Source organism: Siniperca chuatsi, linkage group LG22 (genome assembly GCF_020085105.1).
Source record: "Siniperca chuatsi isolate FFG_IHB_CAS linkage group LG22, ASM2008510v1, whole genome shotgun sequence".
In the NCBI taxonomy this organism is placed as follows: Eukaryota; Metazoa; Chordata; class Actinopteri; order Centrarchiformes; family Sinipercidae; genus Siniperca; species Siniperca chuatsi.
In genome coordinates this window covers 15,094,898-15,117,974 of record NC_058063.1, presented here as the reverse complement: position 1 = coordinate 15,117,974, position 23,077 = coordinate 15,094,898, and the positions used below count along the sequence as shown (strand labels likewise).

Below are 23,077 nucleotides of genomic sequence, written 5' to 3'. Positions count from 1 at the left end.
AGTATTTTAACATTGGAAGTCAAGTGCAGAGGAAAAGCTTTTAAAGTTTGTTATACTGAACTTGTTTAAATGTGTGACCTAATACTTGTAAGCAGACCATTATCTGAACACAATTGAAAATATTTATTACAACATACAGAAATTACAGTAATGTTTTTCCCCCAAATTGTACAGATTCACGTAACAAATCTTACAGTAAAGTCAAATTTAAGTGCAAAATGTTACTAGCGATAATATATGTACAACAGTTTAGCAAAATCCCTTGTTCTTCTACAGCAAACAGTAGCCACATTGGGGTAAACAAAGCAGTAGTTTCTTTCCCGTTCCCTTATAACTATGGTACAGTAATAGTACAAGAAGTACAGCATGTGACAAAAGGGACTGATCCAAGTCAAAGAAAGTGAATCAGTGGAAATGTCTGAATATCAGCAGTTTCATCTTGAAGAAAAAGATGTACGACTGAGCAAAAAGCACACAAGAATGACAGCATGTTAAGACCAGTTTTATCCAACATCCACAGCTGCGTAGGCGCCAATCAGTGTGTGTTGTGAGGGGGAATGCTGTGTGTGGTGCACACTCTGCTCATGTGACAGGAGTGGCAGAGGAGATGCGAGTCCAGAGGGAAGCACTGCGAGCCAGGCTTATCGGAGAGCTGCTTACCACACTCCTGGAGGGGAGGGGGGGAAGACGCAGATAAGGACAGAAATGCACAGAGGAAGTGAGGTCAGCCATCAAGGCACTTCATAACAAAAGTCAGATCAGAACTATTTGTAGTTCCGATTTTCTGCACTCAAACAATATTTTAGGAAACTGACACAATAAACACATTTGTGGTTATTAGCTGAAGATCACTCACCTCACAGTGGTAGCACTCAAAGTGATAGTCCTTGTTCATAGACACGACCCTGAGGATCTCTTCACTGCCCTGAGCCACAGAACAGAAGAAAAACTTTTTGGCGCACTTTCAGTTGCAGCAAAAAAAGTGAATCACCAGAAATATATGCAAGATAAACAGATTTTGAAATACTCTTCTGTGATTGCCTGAAACAGCTTCTGCTGTATATTACACTGGTTGTAAAAGTTTGCTTAGTGTTGAAGTTAACAAAAACAATTACTCACACATGCTGTTCAAGGTTATGCACAAGAGACATAAATAATAAGACGCCTCCAGCCAGCATGTACATCGGAGAATACACACAAATACACCTGTACTCACCTCAGTAGGTAAGATAGGTTGTAAACAGGCAGCGCACTTCGGGGCAAAAGTCCTGCAGGACGACAGGAGAAAGTTTATTTACTGTAGAAACCAGGAGCACTCACACAGTTGAGCAATGTCTCTGAAGGAAGTGAAATGAGCAGGGGACATTCTTCAAATGTTACACATGCAAAAACTAAATTCCATAACATCTGTTACACGTAAATATTGACAAATAGGATAAAATACAGACAGAAATATTAAGAGCCACTGATCTACAGCACCAGGATGCCTACAAGTCATCCCCTGAAACAAAGCATTTAAACACAGTAAGTCTCACTTGTTGTAGTCTGCCACGCAGTAGATGTTGCTGTGATGGTCCACGGTGAAAGGCACCCCATCCAGAGCCTTGGAGCACACCATGCAGCGGAAACAGCTGGGATGGTACGAGTTCCCAAGAGCCTGCAGGATCTGAGAATGAAAACCAATAATGATTTAAGTAATTTTAAAAACATTTCTTGTCTCATTTGCTTTTTGAGTGGTGTATTTTAAATACAGTAAAATTTTCCACAGATAACTGGCCTAGACTGAATATATGTGTATGTAGGTATGCATATACTATATATGTATATATACACATAAGTGCATTGTTGCTGTTTTGATTGTAATTTGTAATAGTATTTTCTCTTTTGTAATGTATTAGTCTGGTTTTTGTTCTTGCTACCTACAGAATCTGAATTTTTATTGTTCGATTCGTTTCTTATTGTTTGGTTTGCCTTTTTGAAAGCATTTCATAATTGATACATGCTATAAGAATAATAATAATAATAATAATAATAATAATAATAAGAACTTGTGTAGCTAATAATGTCTCCTCTAATGAATACCTTGAATGCCTCCCATCTTTTGCAAGCATTAGTTAGATTTACATTTATTTCAAAGTAGTTATCAAAACATGTCTCAGCAAATTTTATACACGCAGGGTCCTGAAGTAGATCAGCTGGAAATCTCCATCTCGCTGAACAATGTATAAATTAGTCTATCTGTAATTTTAATGATAAAGCTGCATGATCACTAATTACTATACTGTAGTACCAACATCCTTTACTGTCAGTTAGTAATCCAGCAGAGACCAGAAAGTACATTCACTGCATGTAACAATGTTTCCAATTCAGCTACAATTTATGATGCAAATGCAATTTTTCTGCGCCAACACGCTTTTGAGCATTAAACATTTGTAGTCTTAAAACTTGAATATGGTTCAAATTATGCAGAAAATGATGCCGGTGGGTCCCAGACTCACTGTGAGCTTTCTATTTATATTATGGGTATTATGTGGTTCAAATATGGTAAAAAGTTTTAAGCTAATAACTACAGAGCCTTATTTCTGTATTTATCAAAAACCCAAGGCAAACATTCCACTGAAAATCTGCCGTGGGAACCCGAAGAGGAGCCAACAAAAACGTCACTGAATTTCACTTTCCTCTGTGGGGTCCTTGTTTCTGGGAAACATAGGACGCAAGTGACTAAAAATTACACAGCGCAGGTTAAGTTGGGAGTTGGGAGTACATTTCCTTTAAATCTAACATCACACACACCTCACCTCACCTGTTCGAGAATAAGGTGGCCACACACACTACACTTCTCAGCAGCAGCCTGGAATCCTGAAAACTGTAATTACAACAAAGAGATCACCATTAGCAGAAAATCAATCCTCTGACTCCCAACATGTCTCTGAGTGTGTGTGTGTGTGAGATGGATGACAAAACACGCCTTGACCTCAGCTCTTACCATGTAATCTTCTTTACAGTACACAGAGCCACTGACATTGTAGAAGTCCTTGTTTCTCAGGGTGCGTCCTGCAGAGGGAAAGAGATGGCAGACAACTGACTCAGCATGATAAAAATGATTTTAAAAACGGCGTTTCGCAAAGGTGTCTGTGATAGAAACAAAGCATTTCGCTAAAATACTTTAAATGATCATTGTTGTGTCTTGTGGTGGAGGGGGGGTTTACTCACCACAGGACACACAGGTGAAGCAGCGTGTGTGATAGAGGCTATCCAGAGCCTGGCAGGCATTATCCGCCCCGTACACACCTTTCCCACACTTCACACAGGTTCCTGCCAGCACAATAGGGAAAAACACAACGGACACAAACATGCATTTAGTCGAGAGTAATCGCTCAGCGGCTCTTAGCACTTCGTTTACGACGCATTCCAAGAGGATGTGTCTGAAATCCAACTCCACACAAAGTGTCAACACTTGTAAATCCTCTCGTTCGCACCACCTAGGGGATTTTCACACAGTTAAAACCCAGTTACCCATGCCAGCCTGTTTGCTCATCTACTCAAATGCCTTTGCTGAAGCTCTGTTATTAAAAGGGAAACTCCACCGGATCTGACTTTTTGGCAAATAGGTGACTCTTTCTTCTGGAGTGTTTTAGTTAAGACTTTCTTTTAAATTTGACTTTAAACCCCACAATTGGGGCAATCTGGAGATTAAACAAGATTGCACTTTCCCCCCTGATGTTAGGAGCCTAAACTACTTCGGGAAACAACAACAAAATTAGCAAATTACAAAAATGATCACTTCGCCCTGGCACAGTGGCCACTGTCAGGGTGTGCCCTGCTTAACGGGGACCAAGCGGTAGAAAATGGATGGATGGATGGATCACTTTTGTTGCTTCCTTCAAATCATTATCTAATGACAGATAATTGTTTTTTTCCATTTGAAGTCAGTGAAACAGGCTTAGATGTCAGTCTGTGGCCAAATTGTGAAGTTAACCAAACAACAAACAAACTTTCAGCTCTTTTCTTTTCTCATTTCGTCAGGTTGTTGCCAGGTGTAAGGACTCCACTGACATATTAGTTAGGACCAGGAAAGTAACCATTTCTAGGTCAAAATTAGCAAACGTTCTAGTTTTGCTGCTTAGTGTCTGTTAAAAAACAACAACACACACTTAAAGCCAGTCAACCTTTACAATTAACTAACTTCTCTGTGTGTTTCTCATCTAACAGACTACAGTTAAGAACACTTTCAGCACTAGTCAGGGCACTAAATGTAAAGTGGAAAAGTGGTGTGGTGGTCCGAGCTACAGCGTTTCTGTGAGCTATTTAAGGGTCTGCATGCGTTTTTTCCTTTCTAAACATGGCTGAGGGAGTGCCACACAAATCAAGATTTCCTACACTCTTGGACAGTCCCTTCGATATTTAGGAACAGGCACAAGTCTCTGCCAAAGCCAGAAACCAAAGAAGGGCCAAGACTCAAACTCAAGGCTTTAAATTTAATGTCGGAAACTGCTACATATAGAAGAAGCTGGGAAAGAAGTGACTGGGACAGCATTCAGGGACTTAAAAAAAAAAAAAAAAAAAAAAAACCTATAAAAAGGGATAAGGCTTTTAGGGTCCATAACCAACAAGAGCTTTGTAGAATAAAGCTCATTTGGGCACAAACACCAATGCACTATATTAAAATATGTATGCATTTGTCCGACTTTCTACACTTAAAACGAATTTAAAGAAGCACAAGAAGACATATTACCTGATTAGTTGTGTGTGTACATTATTCTTTTGAACTCGTGGGACAAAATCGCCAACAGAAACTGTTTTCCATTAGTTTTTTGTGCATTAGCTCTGAATCTAGGTCTATAGTTTCTTGGTTTATAGAAAAATATGTTTCACTTTTACTTTCTTTTTAAATTATAAGCATTTTACTTTGCTCAGCATTATATTGTAGTAATATAGGTGTGTGTGTGTGTGTGCGCACGTGTGTGTCGGCTGAGCTCAGAGCGTCTGTCTTCACGGCTTAGAGCTTCTGATTTCTTCCTAATGGCTGAGAGGAGTACAGTATTGTATGTCCCCTCCGGGCACACATACCTGAGCAGAAAAACAGGCTACAGCACACCGCCCCTGCACACGCCAAGGCAGCATTACACACAACAGCACACACACACACATGACTCAGACACACTGCGTTACTGTGGCCTGAAGTCACTCAGGGGAAACACACCCTGCCACAGAGAAACAATACACACACACACACACACACACACACACACATTCATCCAGCCACAGTAACACACTCTTACAATGCTACAATCACACACACATCCTGAGCCCTAATCTTCTGTGACTCACAGTAATGGTCGAAGCTGTGTTTATATGAAACCATGTAATTTGTGTCTGACTGTTACAGCAGACTTTTGCAGTTTAATGGCCATGTAGATACGCTGCATTAGCCCTTTATGTGCATCACACTGTAGCAAATTGGCAATGTCTTGAAACATCAGCTGACTTTGCTTGATGTTTTGGCTACAGGTGTGAGCCTGAATGAGTATATAAATAAGTGTACTGTTAACTACTTTCTTGTTTTTGACAACTACACGTATCTTGCGTGTTCTTTTTCTTTCTTGTCTTCAGCCAAACATTTCTACTTGTCTGGATCAGTTTCTGAAGCCCGAGCGCCCTTTTTTTCTTCTCCTTTATGCTTTGCGTGCTACAAACCTGCATGTCTCTGCAGGTTCCAATGCACCATCCATCCATACACTCTTTCAACTATTAATCTGTCCATCCATCCATCCATACAACCCTTTCATTTAGAGAGAAACCTGTGATCTGACACCAGGCAGTGAGGAGGACAATAATAACACACTGAGGGCGGATGCTGGGCGACCCAGCACTCCATTATGAATGCATGGGATACCGTACATGAACAGTGACGGCACTTGCTCAAATTAGGGATGTGATTTTACATTTTGTGTTAAATGCAGCTCTGTTTAACTTGTGTCCTGGCTACATTTCTCCTCACTTTCCTGTTTCTGCTGTGTAGCCTGAAAACTATTGTAAAATAAAAAAATTAAAAAAAGAATCTCACCAAAGAACTCCTGGCGGTTCTCCACAGCCTCCCTCCCTGGATCCTCCTGAGGTTTGACCGGCCCTCCGGCTGAGCAAGGCCCCAGTGTTGTCGTGCTCGGTTTGGAAAGAGCCGTCAGGGCCAGAGACTGTTCCCTCAGCATCAGGCCCTCCAGGAGCCCATCACCTTCCAGCGCTGCATCTCTCAGTAGAAGTCGGGTGAGCTCTTCCTGGTACCGGGTGCCAGGCAGATCTGAGTATCGGCCCCTGTCTCCCATCATACCCCCCTCTTTGCCTCTCATTCCTGCCTGCTGCTCTATCCACCACTCTGGGCCAGCCTGGTAGCACGCTGCTCCTGGACTTCCAACAGCAGGTGGGTAGGAATGTCGGCTATCATGGGCCCCTGGACGCATCCCACCATCCAGGTATTGAGTCCAGGCCTCCACAGGGGTTACCCCGGCCCTGCCTGGAGGCCCATAACCAGCCACAGAAGCCCCTGTCTGCATGGAGGGGGATTGCTGCTGTGGAGGGAGGCCTCCAGAGGCGGAGTAGCGAGAGTCGTAGCCCAGGCTGATACCACTGGTCCGGTTGCTGCTGCAGCGGCTCTCCATGGGACTCCCTCCTCCGCCGCCACTGGCCGTGCTGGAGGCAAAGCTGGACCTGGGGCTGACCACCAGCGACTCCTGGAGGCTGAATGACGAGCATGGACTCAGGGTTGGCCCTGGGGGATAAAAGAAGCTCCCTCCTACACCTCCTCCGGTCATATCAGATGTGCGATGTGGTGGATGAGAGAGGGATGCAGGCCTCGTGCTCTCCCACAGTTCACTGCCCGTGCTCAGGCGTTTGTAAAACAGAGCCTCCTGGAGAGAGAGGCGTTTGTGCCTCTCAGACTCAGAGAGGTAGCCAGGCTCTGCCAGGCCACCTCTGGGAGCTGACCCATACCCTGTGGCAGCAGGGTACGGCGGTGGAACAGAGAGAGGCGGAGGCTGGGAGAGGAGCTGCTGCCGCCTGACCAGCTGCTGGAGCTCCAGGGAGTAGCGTCGTTGATTGAGGGACGTCTTGGAGCCAAACGCCCCCAGAGGGTCACACTCAGGGCCCAGGCCAGACTCACGCCTCAGGTGGGAATCCACGCCTTCGCCCAGGTAACAGGAAGCTCGCTGCTGGGGGGAGCGACGCCTCAGTGGTGCCAAGGTGGAAGGGTGAAGTGGTTGCTCACCATCTGGAGGTATGGCACCCACTGTAGAGGAAGACGGCGGTGGGGTGAGGAGCTGAGAGGAAGGCATTCCCATCCCTCCTCCTCCTCCTCCTCTCCCACTCGCTGGAACACATGCATCGCTTGTGGTTACAGAGGCAAGCGAGAACTGGCCGGGTCTTGAGGGCGAGGCAGCTGCAGGGCTGGGAGCTGGTGGCAGACCGCTGCCCCCACCGCTGCCTCCGGAGATGCCAGTGTTGGCGTTGCTGTTATTAGAGTTGTTGGCAGAATCATGTTTTTTCTTTGAACTGTTGAATTTCACACTGCCCGAGTCCGTTAGCTTTAACTTCTCCAATAACTTGCTTATCGGCCTGTCCATGATGAAGCCTTCTTGTGTTTTTACCTGTCTGGGCGAAGTCAAATCCTACAGTCCCCCTTTAAGTTACAGATTAATGTGCTCAAATACAGTGTGAGTAGATATACAGTAGAACAAAGATGTTCAAGCAAATCTACAGTTTTCACTTCGACAGATGAAATGGCAGCTTTCAAATTCTTACTGAGAAATTAAAAACTGGCCTTGAAACTAGCACAAAGCTTATGTACACACACAATAAATACAAAACAGATAAATAAGACCTTTAAGACATTTCAGGTGGTTACATGACTTAAGTCCTCTGAGTCATCTGGTTTGCCCTCATGTGGAAAATCCACAGGCACAGGTAGGCTGTGGTGAGGAAGAATCCATTGGATTATTAGACAAATACTAACAGTTCAAGTCAATCCAGCCAGGAAATAGGAGAAACATACATCCAGGACACTTCGGCGTGACCTATGGTCGTGGAGGGCCTCCTTTGTGGACCCTCATGTGGCTCCACATCTGCATCTTCTCTACTAGTTAAACTGTCTGAAATACACTTAAGTAAAGTCGGTTTGATAGCTTGGTTATCCAGTGCGGTGTGGGGGTGTCTCTCCGTTTGAATTTTCTTTTTTAAAAACACACAGCGGAGATTGGTTCAGCGGGGTGCAGGCTATCACCACTTCATGTGGGTCCAGTGTAGACAAGAAAATAAATCCGTTTGTGCTCAGATGGTCGACTCACCCGACTTCTGCCATTCATCTCAGGACGAAATGTGCTCGGAAAATTTAAAACAACACGATTGAGTTTAACTCAGGCAACATAAAACACGCATTGGGCACTCGCTAGACTCCCCTGTCCGTCCGTCCATTCGCCTGTGCTCGGCTGCCTTTATCATCCCCGTTTTCAAAGGAGAAAACCTGTCCGGGACTCGGCGAAATAGTAGCGGAGAAGTTTGGAGAGAGAGAAGGAAGTGGGGGAAACCGGTGCGCCGCTACAGTTACATCCCAACAGACCGGTGCTGGGCTAAACGAGTCGCTCGAGATACATAAAATCCCTCCCCGTGTGCATTGCACGGTCGACAACTTTGTTTCTTTCTTTCTTCCCCCTCAATAACTACTTACCTCCCCCCTCTTTTTTACAAGTGTCGGGTTAGCTACGGTGGAGACAGCTAGTTCCGGTTACGCTTTTCAAAATGTACTCCTTCCTGACAACCGTTATATTTAAACAAAACTAAATCGTAAACAATCCGTGGTACAGCTTTGGTTTCTTTTCACAAATAAGATTATATTCCCGTTTAATATGTAGACACAATTGTGTAGTTAGTTACTCCAAAATGGTTATTTATTCGCTTCCTTTTCGAAAGCGGCACAATGTTCGCTTTTATTTTGAAGGTAGAGTCGCTGAACGACCGTTACTTCGCGTTGTGTCGGTCTGTTCAGCTTGACGCGTCACTGTTCCTTTATCAGTCAGCAGCGGCTCGTTTCCCCCACCAGGCCGGAACACCTTTCCACCAGCCATGGCTGTGTCGTCATTCATACGCAAAACTCCCTCAGAAGATGTGCCCACTCCGCCAAGACCTGCTCTTTACAAAAAAATAATAATGCTGTTAGATAAAAATGATGCTTTAATGTTTACTTTTGACCCTGGAACTAGCAGTTTTGGGGGGTAACTCAATGTCCACTAGATTTCTTCAGTTTCAGACACAGCATCTTGAGTTAACAATTGTCAAACCAATATAAAAAAAGAGTTCAACCTACGCAATGCCGTGGCCACTGCTGAGGTCATGTCTTCAGTATATGTGGCTGAAAATGTGTGGGTGTTTGACAGTGGTGGGAGAAGTATTCAGAGCTTTAAGGCTACTTAAAGGGACGATTCACCCCAAAATCAAAAATACATGTGTTTCCTCTTACCTGTAGTGCTATGCATCCATCTAGATTGTTTTGGTGTGGAGTTGCTGAGTTTTGAGATGTCTGCCTCCTCGGGATAATCCACAGACCTTGTTGTGAGCAGTTTCATGTAGGAACTCTCTGTAAAAAGAAAATAGTTCCTATATGTAACATATGTGACACATTGTTAAAGATTCACGTTGACCAGCTACAGCATTAAAATGCTGCCTACACATTAATACATCAATAATAATGTAATATAGCCTATATAACACAATGACAGGGGCCATTCTGCATTATGGGTACTTTTACTAACTCTATACCACTTATATTTAGCACAATTTAAAATGTATGAGTTTTACTTGTAATGGAGTGTTTTTAACATTGTGGTAATTTGTAATCGCTGTTATTCTACATTGCAGTCAAATCATATCAAACTGCGTGGTTTAGGCAACGGCACTACTTTATTGTACCACAAGCCTGTGGAATGCGCGGATGGACACGGCGGAGTGAGGCGGCTGGTGAATTTTTTCGGCGTGTCTGAGTTCTCCAAGGAGGATACAGGGTAAACATCCCGCTGCTATTTCAGGGCTGGCCCGCCTTAGTCAGACCCGATTCCGGCTGTTTGTGGCAGTTAATGGACACACCTAAACACACGAAGCCCTGATAAAGCACTAGCCTACTGTGTGTTTGGATAGGCTTGTCGGCTTTCTGTCTGCCCCGGAGCCCCCTCCATATGGAGCCTTTCATGGCCCCTGCGGTTCACCGGAGTCCCTGCAGCAGCCTCTGCAGACTCTAGCGTTTACCTCACAGGCTGCGAGTGGGAACTTGTCTGAAAAGCTAACAGAGAAATTCTTCTGGGCTTAGTGGTGGAGCAGTTCATACAAAAACAATACTTTGAAGAGCTGCGAGAGCGGCTGTGCTCTGTCTGCATTTATGTTTCAGCGAAATACAGTCATGTCTATTCTTACAGACAGTGCTCCTATCTCAATCTTTCCCCCCGAGTGTGTATTTATGTAATTATTTACTCAAAGAACAGACATGCACGACATTTAACATAAACACTTAACTTTCCAGGAGAAATGTTGCGTTTTTGTTTTGTTTTGAGTCATTTCACTAGGTTAGATAATAGATGTTTGTTTTAGTATTGCACTTCTTTAAAGTTGGGGAATTCATGAGAGACACATAAAACAAAATAATGGTCCACACTGAAGAGACAGAGGCTCTGATATCCTGACTTTGAGTCCAAAGTCTTGGTCAAGCTCCAAGAATCCTGGATCATACACGTCCTGTAATACAACTCCACAGCATCCTTCATTAGCCCAGTGGTTCCAAAGCTAGGGGTCGAGATTGCCAAAGGGGTCCCAATATAAATCTGACTGGTCACAAGATGACTGAGGAAGGAACAAGACATTAAAAAAAACACATTTCTGTTACACAAAATTGTTTTTCTACCCAACTTATCTCAGATTCTGCTATTTGATTGTGATATTTTGGATATTATGACTTCTCCAGACCTGTAAAGAGGAGTCACACTTCTCAGTCTGCGGTCTCAAGCTGGAATAACCCTGATGACATCACTATGACATCACCAGGGTTTTTTTTTCTCTCAGACTTGACAAAGCTTGTCCGGAGCCTCAGGCGACATTATACGACAGTTTTCACAGGCTGAAAACTAATCCTCATGACTAGTCACCTGACTTTGACATGTTAAATCAGTTGAGTGCTCCTTTAATGTTATAATGATTTAATGAAATTAAATACAGGTAAACTTTCTGTGCTTTACATTAAAATGCGTACAGCAACAGGTAACATGCACAGTAGCTAAAATACAAGAAAGTGCAACAGCAACAAAGAGAAAATAAAAAAAAAACAAGACAAAATCATCCAACCTCCGGAAAACATCCACTCCACAGACACACATGCACACTATTTATAAGCCTGGAAAAACAAAAACAGTTTCTACCAGAGAACAAGGCCAAAGTAACTAAGAGCACTCTTACCAAATCTGGATGTCTTGCTAGTCAGTACGGTCAGAAAACCACCACATGATGACCTGAGAGGTCCCACTCGATTGTGGTCGGTGAGCAGGTCAGAAATGAGAGCTGAAATGCAAAGAAATAAGTGAAAAAATGAAGCCTCCAGAAGGTGTAATTCATCACTTTATCGTACCAACATTGACAAAACCACCCATAAACTAGATCACAGAAAAAAGTGTACATTAGGCCTTTTCCATGGCAGATATTTTGACTTATACAGTAAAAGCACAGGTGTAACTAATAACATTAAAGATGGCAATAAGTCTCCCAATAAGGCATACCAGTCAACTAGCATGCACAATAACTACATGGAAAGCAAACATTATTAAAGTTATTAGTTATACCTGTACTTTTCCTTCTATGACAATGTCAAAATGTCTGTTATTTCAATGATGATCGCAAAAGGTATGGTTGGATTACCCTGTCATGGGGGCCCTGGGGCAAAAATTTGCCGTTGGGCCCCTATTGAACCCCAAATGCCTCTGTGGTGTATGCACACTGTTCTCAAAGTTCCCATCATGTACAGTGCACAGAGCAGACTATGCATGGCAGCTTCAGTATATGCCCAGAAACTAGTACTCCTATGCTGAAATAATATGTGGCCCCAAATTGTATGTGTCAGTTATGCGGCGGTAACTAGATTCTGACAGGGGCCCCTCTACATGACAGGGCCACAAGATAAGGTCATAATGATGGACATGCCTCAGCTGATATTATACTTATCCCTGACAAATTTGAAGTTAATCAGATTAACAAAACAAAACAAAAACTGATAATGAACCTGGATTATTTATTTTTTTTGCCCTGGGGGGTCTGGAGTCTTATCTTCTTATTTTTACATATATTATTTTATTAGACCCTTTGATAGACCATTGGGCGATGGTATATTGAATTTATATGACATTATATATTGCTTGTAGTGCTATACTATTTTTTGTATTGTTGTTTGTCCATTGTTAAATTAAAAGAAAGAATGGAAATAGGTTTGCATGGCTGAATAAAGAGGGGAAGCTGTTTTAACAATAACAAATAATGTACAACATCAATGTGAGAATAATCCAAATGATAAAAATCACAAACTGAGAACTTACTGTCACTTTCAGAGCTTTGTTTTCTTTATTTTTGAGTTATAGAATCCCATTTTCAGTCACCAAACATTTCAAATTGTCCATCGAAAGTCAAGGTACAACGTGACTATCAGCCACGCGCTCGCGGCGTGTCTTTAGCCCCACCTGGTGGTCAACACGGTGTAGTGCAGACAACATGGCGGCCCCCGTGAGGACATGGTGCTCAGGTGAGACAGAGGTTACTCACTAAATCTGTTGTGTGTGAGACACGTTCAAACATTAAAGCGGAGTTTTTCTGCTGTAAATATCTTCTTGCGCCAGTCGCTGCCTTTGATGCAGCTGTTTGTTTGAATAACCACCGTAAATACGGTAACGACGAGTCTCGAGGCTAACGCTGATGCTAACAGTTCACTCTTGAGTAAAGTAGCATTTTGTTTGCTGTTTTGTTTCTGTACTTGTTGTTTTCCAGTGTTGAGGCACTCCAGCAGGCATTTCAGCACAACATGTAGAGTTCAGGCTGGAGAGAAATGGAGGAAAGAGTAAGTTCACTGTTGGTGTCTCTTTTCATCTTACTGATGCTGGGTCCCATCCCGATTATGTAATGTGCTCACACTGGATATATACACAAAAAAGTCATTCTGGGACAGACGGATTTTCAGTGCTAATGTGTAATTTAATGTGTCAAAGTAATTTTACATAAATATCTTAATAGAAAATGTCAGTTTTCCCCAATAGCTTCCATGTAATGTGACTCCAAATCAATACCAGAAATTATTACTACACTGGCCAAATAACAGACACCCATTCAGGCTAGATTTGAATGCTTCTTCTACTTTAAATACATTTTTTCTTTTATTATGGAAAATTCACGATAGCGTCCATGTAATGTGACTCCAGATCAATACCAAAAATGTATCACTGCACTGGAAATAAAAATAGAAGAAGACAACATGAAGAGGTGAGTCCTATTTGGCCAGTGCAGTAATAAGTGATCCATGCAATCAAATTAAGCATGATACATGAGACCAATTCAGTATAGTTTTCACTAATATGGGCAAGTCAGCATGAAGGTATTAAAAACCCATCAGTATTGTGTCATTTAAACAGTAATTTAGTGAAGCGGTGTGGGAGGTGAGCTAACCGACCTCCTACTGCCAACATGGGGTGAAACGGAGTGAGAAGATGCTGCTGGATTTGGAGGCAATGGCTGTGTAAAACTAACTTCACCAGTAGTTTTACACATCATGACCGGGTTAACCTGCTATGGGGAAAGAACAAGCTGATTGTCCCACCATTCTCTGTGCAGTTTTATGACGATTGGGCTTCTTTTGCAGCGACACTGCCCTCATCGTTATCACACTGAAAGATTTATAATTTCATAGCGTTTGTGTTTACTTGCAGACATGGACTCTCCCGAAGCGGCACAGAATACGGCCCTCTGACAGATCTGCCTGATTGGTCGTTTACAGGTATTTGACTTTTAGTTTATGTGGAGTCACGCACACACATTCGGAGGTATTTTCAAGTAACAGACGCCTTATTCAGAGCTCACATAACAAGGGAGCGGATGTCAACAGTGATGTGATTCAGCCTTTTAGTTTCTATGTAGAGTAATTGAGTTCACATGACATTTATCTTATTAAATTCATTATAATTTATTTAGCTAATGCCAAAACAAGTCAAGTTCCTCTTCTCTCTTTCTGGAGAAAACGGTGATGATGTTGTGATCTACTTCTAGCACATTTTGTAATTTCTTATGTGTGTTAACTTTTTCTGGACAGATGGAAGAGCAGCACCTCCAATGAAGGGACAGCTGAGAAGAAAGCAAGAGAGGGAAGTTTTAGCAGTGAGTATCAACACATTTGCCTTTATTTATTTATTTATTTTTTAAAAAGCATCTTCGTCTCTTTCTGTATTTATTACATGCATTTACCTGTAAGCTTCTTTCCCACAGAGACGTATCGTGATGCTGAACTCGGAGGTGGACAGAGGGATAGAGGCGTGGAGTGAAAAACAGGAAGAGGCCACTAGAATGGAGGAGCACAAAAAGTCTCTTTTACTCAAACCGAAAGGGAAGCTGTTGATGAAGAAAAAATCTCAAAGTTAGAAACAGCATATCATCATAATCATGTTGCGATATCCTTATTCTGAACATGTTGATAGTCACCCTATTGAATATATTTATGAGGACTTGGGGCTTTTGTCTGGCTTTACAATGTGTGTTTTTCACTTTTCATGCATTTCTGCAATAAATGTTTGTTCTGTTTCTGATTTATACTTTAAATATGAATCTGTTATGATCATGGATTTGTGGGCTGTTTGATACAGAAGTATCAATAGCCGAAAAATAGGCAGATATGCTCCATCCACGAAATGAGCTATGCCTTGTATGGATAGTTTTATAGATATAATGCTCAGTTAATGTCTCTCAGCTTCCACTAGAATGCAGCATTTCTCCTCTGTAAGGCAGCGTGAAGGCTCCAACGCCATTTTGTCTGGTGTTGAGCAGTCAGAGGAAGGGAGGAGCTGGCAAACATAAAGTAGCTCTGATTCAGGACCTTACTGTGTATATAAGTGTGTTAGAGAGGGGGGGGTTCACACCTTGGCATGCTGTAGTAACTCAATGTTATTACTCGAAATACATGTGGAGTGAAGTGGAGTGCCAATAAAAAGGTAACCTCATGTGAAAAATTGATAGTTTACGCAAGTTTAGTAGCAAGACTAAAAGTGAAAGATGATACTCATTGATGCTTGAGGACAGAAAGGGGTGTTTCTGGCAACAATTTGGCTGATATAAGTTTGTGTTGCTCATTTAAAGCAGCTTAGTTCTTATTTTTTGTGGGGCATCTCTACCAACAAAGAGGAAAAGAAGAAGAAGAAAAATGTGCCGTTCTGCAGCCTGGTGTATGGAAAGATGATTAGCTGGTTGCAGCCAAGTTGGCAGAAAGTTTCATCCCACAGAAAGTTATATTTTGCTGGTATCGGCTCAAATTTTAAGCTGGATAAAGTCATAATCGAGCTGCAGAAACACTTGTCTTTTGCATCATCTCAGTTTTAAAAGCAGAAAACATAAATCGGCTGGCACGAAATCTAATTCAGTTCTTCTTATGTGTCTTTAAAGTTGTTTTGTGAGGGGCTCCTGCAGGGACTTGGCTCTTATTTTTATTTTTTTACCTCTTAGCATTATTACCACACTGATTAATTATTTTAAAGAGAATCAAACTGAACTTTCTGTTGTATGCATTTATGGTGTAAAGGGACATTTTGCAGAGACGCTGAGCATCTGTGTCTTTGTTAAGTCAGCACTAATTTAGAGTGACTTTGACTTAAAAACAGACTATTTACAAAATGAGGTAAGCCTCTCCTCTCTTCCCCCCCTCTTGTCCTCACTCAGCTTTCTGCTCCCTTCCTCATGTTTTTCTCTCCCTCCATCTGCCTCTTTTTCTCTTTGTCTTGTTGCAGACTTCAGCAAAGCCCCACTGTAATTAGGGCTGCTAGCCGCTGAGTTGCAGATTCTTTTCTGTGGAGATGGGAGTTTTCTCTCTCCCCCTTCCTCCTCTCCTTGTCTTAATTTTTTTCATACAGTTGACCAAAGGAGCTGACTGTTTGTCGTGTTACAGAGAGTGTGGGAGGACTTTTAACCGGCCGCAGAGGGTGTTAAAGTGGTCAACAAGGCGACATTCATCCTCACACCTGCACCATCAAAGACCTCCAACTGCACCAGCAGTGAGAAATGTAACTCCTCGTTCTTTCTCTTTTTACATCCTGCTTTTCTGTGAATGTCTTTCTCCTCAACAACCTCTCCTCCGACTCCTCCCATCCTTCCCCCATCTCTCCCTTCCTCTCCTCCTCGTGTTGTTTTGGTTTTAGGGAAATGAGAACCAGATGTTGCTTATTGTGCAGAAGTCAGCGATGGAGGGGGGTAGGGGGCTTTAGGTGAGGTCAGTCTGCTAGGATGAGGATTAGCTGACATGCCTCTGTAGTTTCACCCGCAGACCAGAAACAGGGAGGATTTCCTGCCAGATATGACTAGGACGGGGCTGCAGGAGGATGAGCATTGCCCTGGTGCGGGGAGGGGGGTGTTTGTGGAGGGTCTGATTCAGCAACTCGTTCCCAAAGACCGCTTCCTGACCTGGGTGTTCCTGGAGTGTGGGGCACCCTGGGTAGCATGTTTGACAAAATTACACAGCCTGAACATTTTGAACTGTGCATGACTATGAGAACTGGCACTGCAGGCTGCAATTATCTTTGTTTGTTGGACAGTAAACCACGTGGCTTTCTTGGTACTCAGGATATTTGTTTGCTTTTTTTGCAACTCAGTTAGCATTTTTTTGGCATCAGGGCAGGTTATAGTCAGTCTTGTTTCATGTCATTTTGTTAAAATACTTCTGTTTAAGTGGGAGTTTGTTCTGTACAAGATAAAGACAAGATTTGAAGTAGGCTGAAGTCTGCAGTACAGGGAAGAAGTACTCAGATCAAGTACCAATGCATTAATGTAAAAATCCTTCATTACAAATAAAAGTCCTGCATTCAAAATCCCACTTAAGTAAAAGTACAAAAGTATTATTAACAAAATGAACTTAAAAAAAGTCTATAACAAAAGTACTCATTGTGCAGAAAAATGGCCCCTGTTAGTGTTATACTATTATATATGACATGTAGCATTTTATGTATTGTGTAGCTGGTAGAGGAGGAGCAGTGTTTAGTCCAGTGGTTCTCAACCTCGCGGTCAGACTCCTACAAAGGGTCAAAAGATAAATCTGTGGAGTTGTGAGATGATTTAGAGAAAAGAAAAAACAAAATTCTGCTTCACAAATTTGTATTTATTATTTGTATTTTAATCTAATCTTTGCTTTTTTTGTGAAATATTGGATAATTTTACCTCTTTGAACCTCATATTTAAATGAAACCATGTGAGAAGTTTAGAGGGGCAATGTGTCTTTGGTGGAGCTGCTCACACCATACTCATAGACATCTGAAAATGTGACAAGGAGCCCAAAGTAGACACTGCTTTTGTAAGGGGTCACAAGCCAGAAAGGTTGGGAATGACTGGCTTAATCTGCACCAATGTATTGTATTTTCTAAACTTATCATATGTCTTTGTTGTAAAATCTTAATCTGAAAAGTACTTAGAAACTGTAGCTGTCAGATAAATACAGTGGAGTGAAAAGTGCCTCTGAAATGTTGTGGAGAAGAAATGTAATGAATGAAAGTACCTCAAAATTGTACTTAAGTACAGTACTTGAGTAAATATACTGAGTTACTTCCCAGCAGTGGAAGTCAGGCAGAGCGAGAAAATGAAAAGAAAGTGCTGTTAAAGTTACAGTAGAAAGTAAATGGTGCCATAATGTAGGTCACCCAAGCAAAGTCTCAGGTTGAATTGCAAGCAGCTGTCCTAGCCACTTCCTGCCTGGCATGGAGAAGGAGTGCTGAGCCCGATGGTTGTTCCTGCACCGCCCAGCCACACTGTATGAGTTCAGCATTAAAATGGCTGACAGAGAGAGAGAGAGGGAGAGAGAGGGAGAGAGAGAAAGGGGGAGAAGGAGGAATAGAAGCCAGCATGGCTGCCAAAGATCTCATCTGCGTTCATGTCCGTAACCCACAAGACAAGACGGAGAGCAGATGCTTGGCAGATAAACGTCGTAGCACCTCCAACAGACATCCAGATTACTGTACAAAATAGCCAAAATTAAGTCAAAAATGTGTTTTCTGACTCAGTCTGTGGAATTTTATTAGTTTCCCCTCCCCCTTACTGATCAGCAACATCTTTTACAACATTAAACACGACTGTCTCTTTTCTGACTGCTCCTCTGTGTGTCCGCCAGCCAAGATGGCATCATCACGACAGTTTAAAATTAAAAATCTTTAACAGGGGTGTGAGGCACAGAGGAAGGTTTCTGGCAACACTATATTTTACAGGTCCCGTAGTTTCCTAATGATTTCCTAGAAAGGAACAGTAAATTAAAGGTTCCTGGAAAAGACTATGTAATGTGGTTATAATTCTAGGGAGCATGGAGACATTGTTAAATTGGAACAGTTAATTAATTCCAATTAATTGCTAGTGTTACTGAGAGCATTAGTTTCCAACCTGTGGGTCATGACCACCCAAAGGTTCACACAACAATATAAGAGGTCATGGGTCAAAAGCTACACAAAATTACATTTATTTTGTTCAGGAATTCCTCTAATCTTTGCTTGTTTTCTTGTGAATTACTGGATAATATTACCTCTTTGTCTTCAGGCCTCAAAAATGACCCACTTTTACCATTTGTTTCGACTTGTTCATAAAACCAAAACCAAGACATTGCTTCATTTTAAGGGGTCACAACTGGCCACAGACCTAGAGAGTGTTTTAGTCAGTGCACAGCAGCAAACAATTCAGAAAATATGGAGAGGAAAGTTTGCAATGATAAATTAATTCAGGTTTAAATTACTTCCAGTCATTGAGATTTCAGCAGCTCTTTGAAGGTAATTCGTCTGAAAACTGCCTATAAACACAAATCAAATAACTGTCTCAGTACAGTTCTTTCCAGGAAACTTCCAATTAAATTGTTTACATGACCTGCTGCGACCCGTGAAATAAAGCATTCCTGGCTTTTTTTATGAAACTGTATCAAACATCAGTAGACAAAACAGTCTTTTTTGGAGGTTTAGAGGTCAGGGTCGGCTACAGAGACGCAGCTCTAAAACTGATTCAGATTAAGTGTTTTGCTCAAAGACACTTAAAGAAATTGAACCCATGTAGGGATTGAATGACAGTTTCTCTGCACACTCTGTTGCTGCAGTCTTTCAATTTCCTTTGTTCTCTCTGTGAATGAACTCAGCACCCTGAGTTGTAACTAATGACTTTATTAATAGTTAATGAATCATTTGATAATGCTTTCTAGATCTGCTGTAAACCATCAGCAAGAACACATGTGGGTGTTTATCCTTTTCTATTTGGTAATAATTATAATGTATATAATATAAATGTTGGTAATCCATTAACAAATGCTTAATAAGTTGTTAATTACATTTTTGTCCAGATTCTCTTTCCAGAAGGTAAGCGGTCCACTTAGTCAAAAGGAGCTTTCACAACCTGGCAACCATGGCATAACTGATCTATAAAACATGAGTAAATATTTATTAGCCATCAATAAGGCCATTATTTACAACTTTATGAAAGGTGCCTTAATAGAAAGTAGTACCATAAACTCTATGATGAGTTCTTTAGGCTTTTCCCACACAGTTCAGCAGCGTCTGTGTATCCATCAGTGATCCAGTGGAAGTTTGTCTAGAAAGATGGATTAGTCAAAACAGTTATTGTGCATGAGAGAGATTCTATGAGACAAATGGAAACACCAGGTGACAGAGAGAGAGAGAGAGAGAGAGAGAGAGAGAGAGAGAGAGACAGTTTGGTCAGTGGAGGAGGAAAGTGGCTGAACAGATGTGAGTAGAAAAAAATAGAAAAGGTGAGGTCAGTCAGGTTAGTGTACAGTATATTCATGAATCGTACTCTTCAAGTCCACAGTGCTACACATAGTGCTACAGTGCCTCTTCTAGTGTCTCACTAACGACATATGGAAATATAGTTGAAGCCTGATCTGTTTACATTCGGTTAAAAATCAAGCTAGTTATTAAATCTGTAATAAGGAAAAGAGTAAGAAAGAAGTAAAAGCACTCATTGTGCAGTAAAATGGTCCCTGTCAGTGTTTTACTATTATATCTGATGTTTCTGGATTAATATTTCTGCTGCATTAATGTGTATGTTGCATTTTACTGCTGTAGATGTTTAAGGTTGAGCTCATTTTAACTACTTTATATACTGTTGGGTAGTTTAATCTACAGCAATGCATCATGGTCTATAAGATCATCATATGTTTGTAGCGTTGCTGTCCTGTGAGAACCACGTATCTTTAAAAAGTCAACTTCTCATGAGCTCATGAAAAAACGCCCTTTTCAGCTTTGTGACGATGCATTTTCCAGCTAATAGTATAGTAGGAGAATTTTCTCAACCCATAGGAAATACTTCATCCTTCAGTTTATCAGAAAAATTCAAACTCATAATCACCAAAATTGGAGATATTGTTTTGACTGGACAGGAAGGGTATGAAAAATTGTAATCTGAAAAGTAACTAGTAACTAAAGCTGTAAAAAGTATAATATCTACCTATTATCAGTACAAGTACCTCACATTTGTACATAAGTACAGTACTTGAGCAAAGTTACATTCCACCACTGTTCATGGAGAGGGAGGTTTAGATTTTTAACTACTCCTGTTAAAATATCGTCTTTATTACATTAAAGAGCAACTTTAAACCAGCTGAAAATCTCGTTTTTTGCTCACCTCCAGTGGTTTAACTTCTCACCTTGCTGCAGTGATGTAAAAGTGTGCTTCTAGTACACTGTGACATCATTGTCAAATGCGGTTGCTGTCTTATTCTGGTTAAGACCCAATCAAAAACAAGATTAAAACTGTGTTTATAAGGAACTTTTTATACACTAATGTAACACAAAGTGCTTTGCAAACAGGAGACTAAACCATGATTGAATACCAACCATATTTTCAGCAGTTTTCTTTTTATGTTGGAGGTTGTTTGGCTTGATCTTGTGGTTTGGTTGTTGTTGTTTACCATCACACTGATACATTTACAGTATGGGAAGAGTTAAAACAGAGAGCATGAGGAAAAAGGGCTGAAGGGGGGAGGAGAGGGCAGAGAAAGAAAGAGCAAAAACAGACCAGAGATACTTGTGGCGAGAGGAGGAATGGTTTGAGACTGAAGCCTCATAAAAAGAACAATTTTGCAGTGGGTGAGGAAATAAGAGGGAGGGAGGAAGGCTGCTTGCAAAAGGATCTTTTTGGATAGAAATGTGCGGGACTGAAAAATATCCCCAACCCTATAAAATAATTTCTGTTTTACTGGATTTGTTGGGTTTCTGTAAATAATATTATAAAGAGTACGGGTCTAGACCTGCTCTATAGGAAAAGTACAATGAGATCATTTCTGTTATGAATTGGCGCTATATAAATAAATTTGAAGTGAATTGAATTGAACTGCCCTTCTCACTCTCACCTCACCTCTCCTTTCTCTCTTTTTTATTCCACACACAGTTTTTCTTCACACATTTTCAGAATTCATTTTAAGACGAGAGAGTTAGGGTGTAAACTGTTCTTTGCATATCCCTAAACACACACACACACACACACACACACACGCACACACACACACACACACAGTATACACACATACAGGATGGAGCCGGGCTGCTTGGCTGAGAGGTTCAGATGTTTCAAGAATACCAGATGCTCAGTTGGAACGCGCTTCTCTGAAAAATGTGACCGTTCCATCATTTTTTCCGACTCGTTCCTCGGCACATGACATGACTTCTGGCTCCGCATCCAAAACAACCAGTGGTGTGGTGTAACTGTATCAAGACTGCTCCATTCGTGGGCCTCCAGCAGATAAAGACCGGGTCTGTCCTGGTCTGGAGGTTAGGAGGTGTAGTGTTGATGGACATTATTATCCTCCAGAACAAAAGTGGAAAAACTGCAGATGTTGCTCTGCAGACGTTGACCTGGTGCACAATGGCTGAATCACTGTGAATGACCAAACAAACCATGTTTTCTAAACACATTTGCCTCCAGCAACTAAACATTTCAGTAAGAAATGGTAGTGAAATTGTGAGGTTTTCAAAATAAAATATGGTCCAAAGCTTTAGCTGAACACACATCAGCTTTGCATCACGCCCTGTTTAGCACAAAATGAGCTTTTGCATACTAACTGCCAAAATAGTGCATTATAAAGATTACAACCTACTCTCAGTGGCCACTTTATTAGGTATACCTGAACAATCTAACACAAGCCAATGCAACAGCTCTGTCATGAATTCAACATTCACAAAGCCTTTACATTTTCAGTTTTTGTCAGAAAGATGATAATTCTCCTTTATGTTTATCATTGAGGTTGCAGTGGGTGGTGGTGGTGTACTGCATTATACTGAAAGGTCCCCCGCTCATGTATGTAAATGGTGTGGAAGAAAAGGTAAAAACTGAGGTAAATTGAGGCTTAAATCCGGGTATGTGACCCTGCCTTAATTAAAACCTCGCATCGCCAAAATGTAAAACTTTCAGGAATTAAGCAATCAGATGTGCTTTTAGCTTGCTTTGGGGTTTTATGAGTGAGTTTTTATGAAACAAGGATAGTAGGCCTTTGTTAGCACATAGTGATTCTTCTTCAAAGGGGAGTTCTTCATATGACCACAGTGATTTAATAAAGCAGCATTGCCTTCAGAATAGTTAAGAATAAAAAAGAATGGATTAATAGAGTGTTAGAGCTGCATTTCGCTTTAATATCTGGTAAATATTCGTTGTATACTATGCTTTTTTTATTTTTGGGGAAAAAAAATCAGCAAAATCCAGTATCACAAATGTGTTTGGCTGAAGGTTGCATTTGATATTGTGATTTGGGGTGTGAGTGTAAACGTTTGTGTATAGTGATTAGTGATAAGAG

At 41.5% G+C, this 23,077-nt stretch overlaps 2 protein-coding genes across 3 annotated transcripts; one reads left to right on the top strand and one right to left on the bottom strand.

The window, feature by feature from the left end:
- Positions 1-104: 104 nt before the first annotated feature.
- On the bottom strand, positions 105-12,740 carry ajuba (ajuba LIM protein). Of its 2 annotated transcripts, none has more exons than XM_044183404.1 (11): positions 12,612-12,740; positions 11,485-11,586; positions 9,506-9,622; positions 6,068-9,177; positions 3,214-3,315; positions 2,987-3,054; positions 2,804-2,866; positions 1,536-1,666; positions 1,217-1,268; positions 857-925; positions 105-667 (listed from the first exon to the last, which is right to left on the bottom strand). In XM_044183404.1, the coding sequence occupies exons 4-11, from the start codon at positions 7,614-7,616 to the stop codon at positions 536-538; spliced, it is 2,166 nt and encodes a 721-aa protein (XP_044039339.1). In that variant the 5' UTR covers positions 7,617-9,177; positions 9,506-9,622; positions 11,485-11,586; positions 12,612-12,740; the 3' UTR covers positions 105-535. The 2 variants fall into 2 exon arrangements, with proteins under 2 accessions (XP_044039339.1, XP_044039340.1); XM_044183405.1 differs by having other exon boundaries at positions 6,068-9,172.
- Positions 12,741-12,748: 8 nt separating this feature from the next.
- On the top strand, positions 12,749-14,858 carry mrpl52 (mitochondrial ribosomal protein L52). Its single transcript, XM_044183414.1, has 5 exons — positions 12,749-12,814; positions 13,057-13,126; positions 13,989-14,056; positions 14,369-14,433; positions 14,542-14,858. The coding sequence occupies exons 1-5, from the start codon at positions 12,784-12,786 to the stop codon at positions 14,692-14,694; spliced, it is 387 nt and encodes a 128-aa protein (XP_044039349.1). The 5' UTR covers positions 12,749-12,783; the 3' UTR covers positions 14,695-14,858.
- Positions 14,859-23,077: the final 8,219 nt, after the last annotated feature.

What these genes read in the sequence shown, in the direction of transcription:
- ajuba (XM_044183404.1), bottom strand. Translation starts at nt 7,616, where the DNA reads ATGGACAGGCCGATAAGCAAGTTATTGGAGAAGTTAAAGCTAACGGAC. An exon ending in GCCACCTTATTCTCGAACAG is followed by an intron (nt 1,667 to 2,803) that starts GTGAGGTGAGGT and finishes TTTCATTCTCAG; the next exon opens with ATCCTGCAGGCTCTTGGGAA. An exon ending in TTGAGTGCTACCACTGTGAG is followed by an intron (nt 668 to 856) that starts GTGAGTGATCTT and finishes CCTCCCCTCCAG; the next exon opens with GAGTGTGGTAAGCAGCTCTC.
- mrpl52 (XM_044183414.1), top strand. Translation starts at nt 12,784, where the DNA reads ATGGCGGCCCCCGTGAGGACATGGTGCTCAG. An exon ending in GCCTGATTGGTCGTTTACAG is followed by an intron (nt 14,057 to 14,368) that starts GTATTTGACTTT and finishes TTTTCTGGACAG; the next exon opens with ATGGAAGAGCAGCACCTCCA. An exon ending in AAGAGAGGGAAGTTTTAGCA is followed by an intron (nt 14,434 to 14,541) that starts GTGAGTATCAAC and finishes TCTTTCCCACAG; the next exon opens with AGACGTATCGTGATGCTGAA.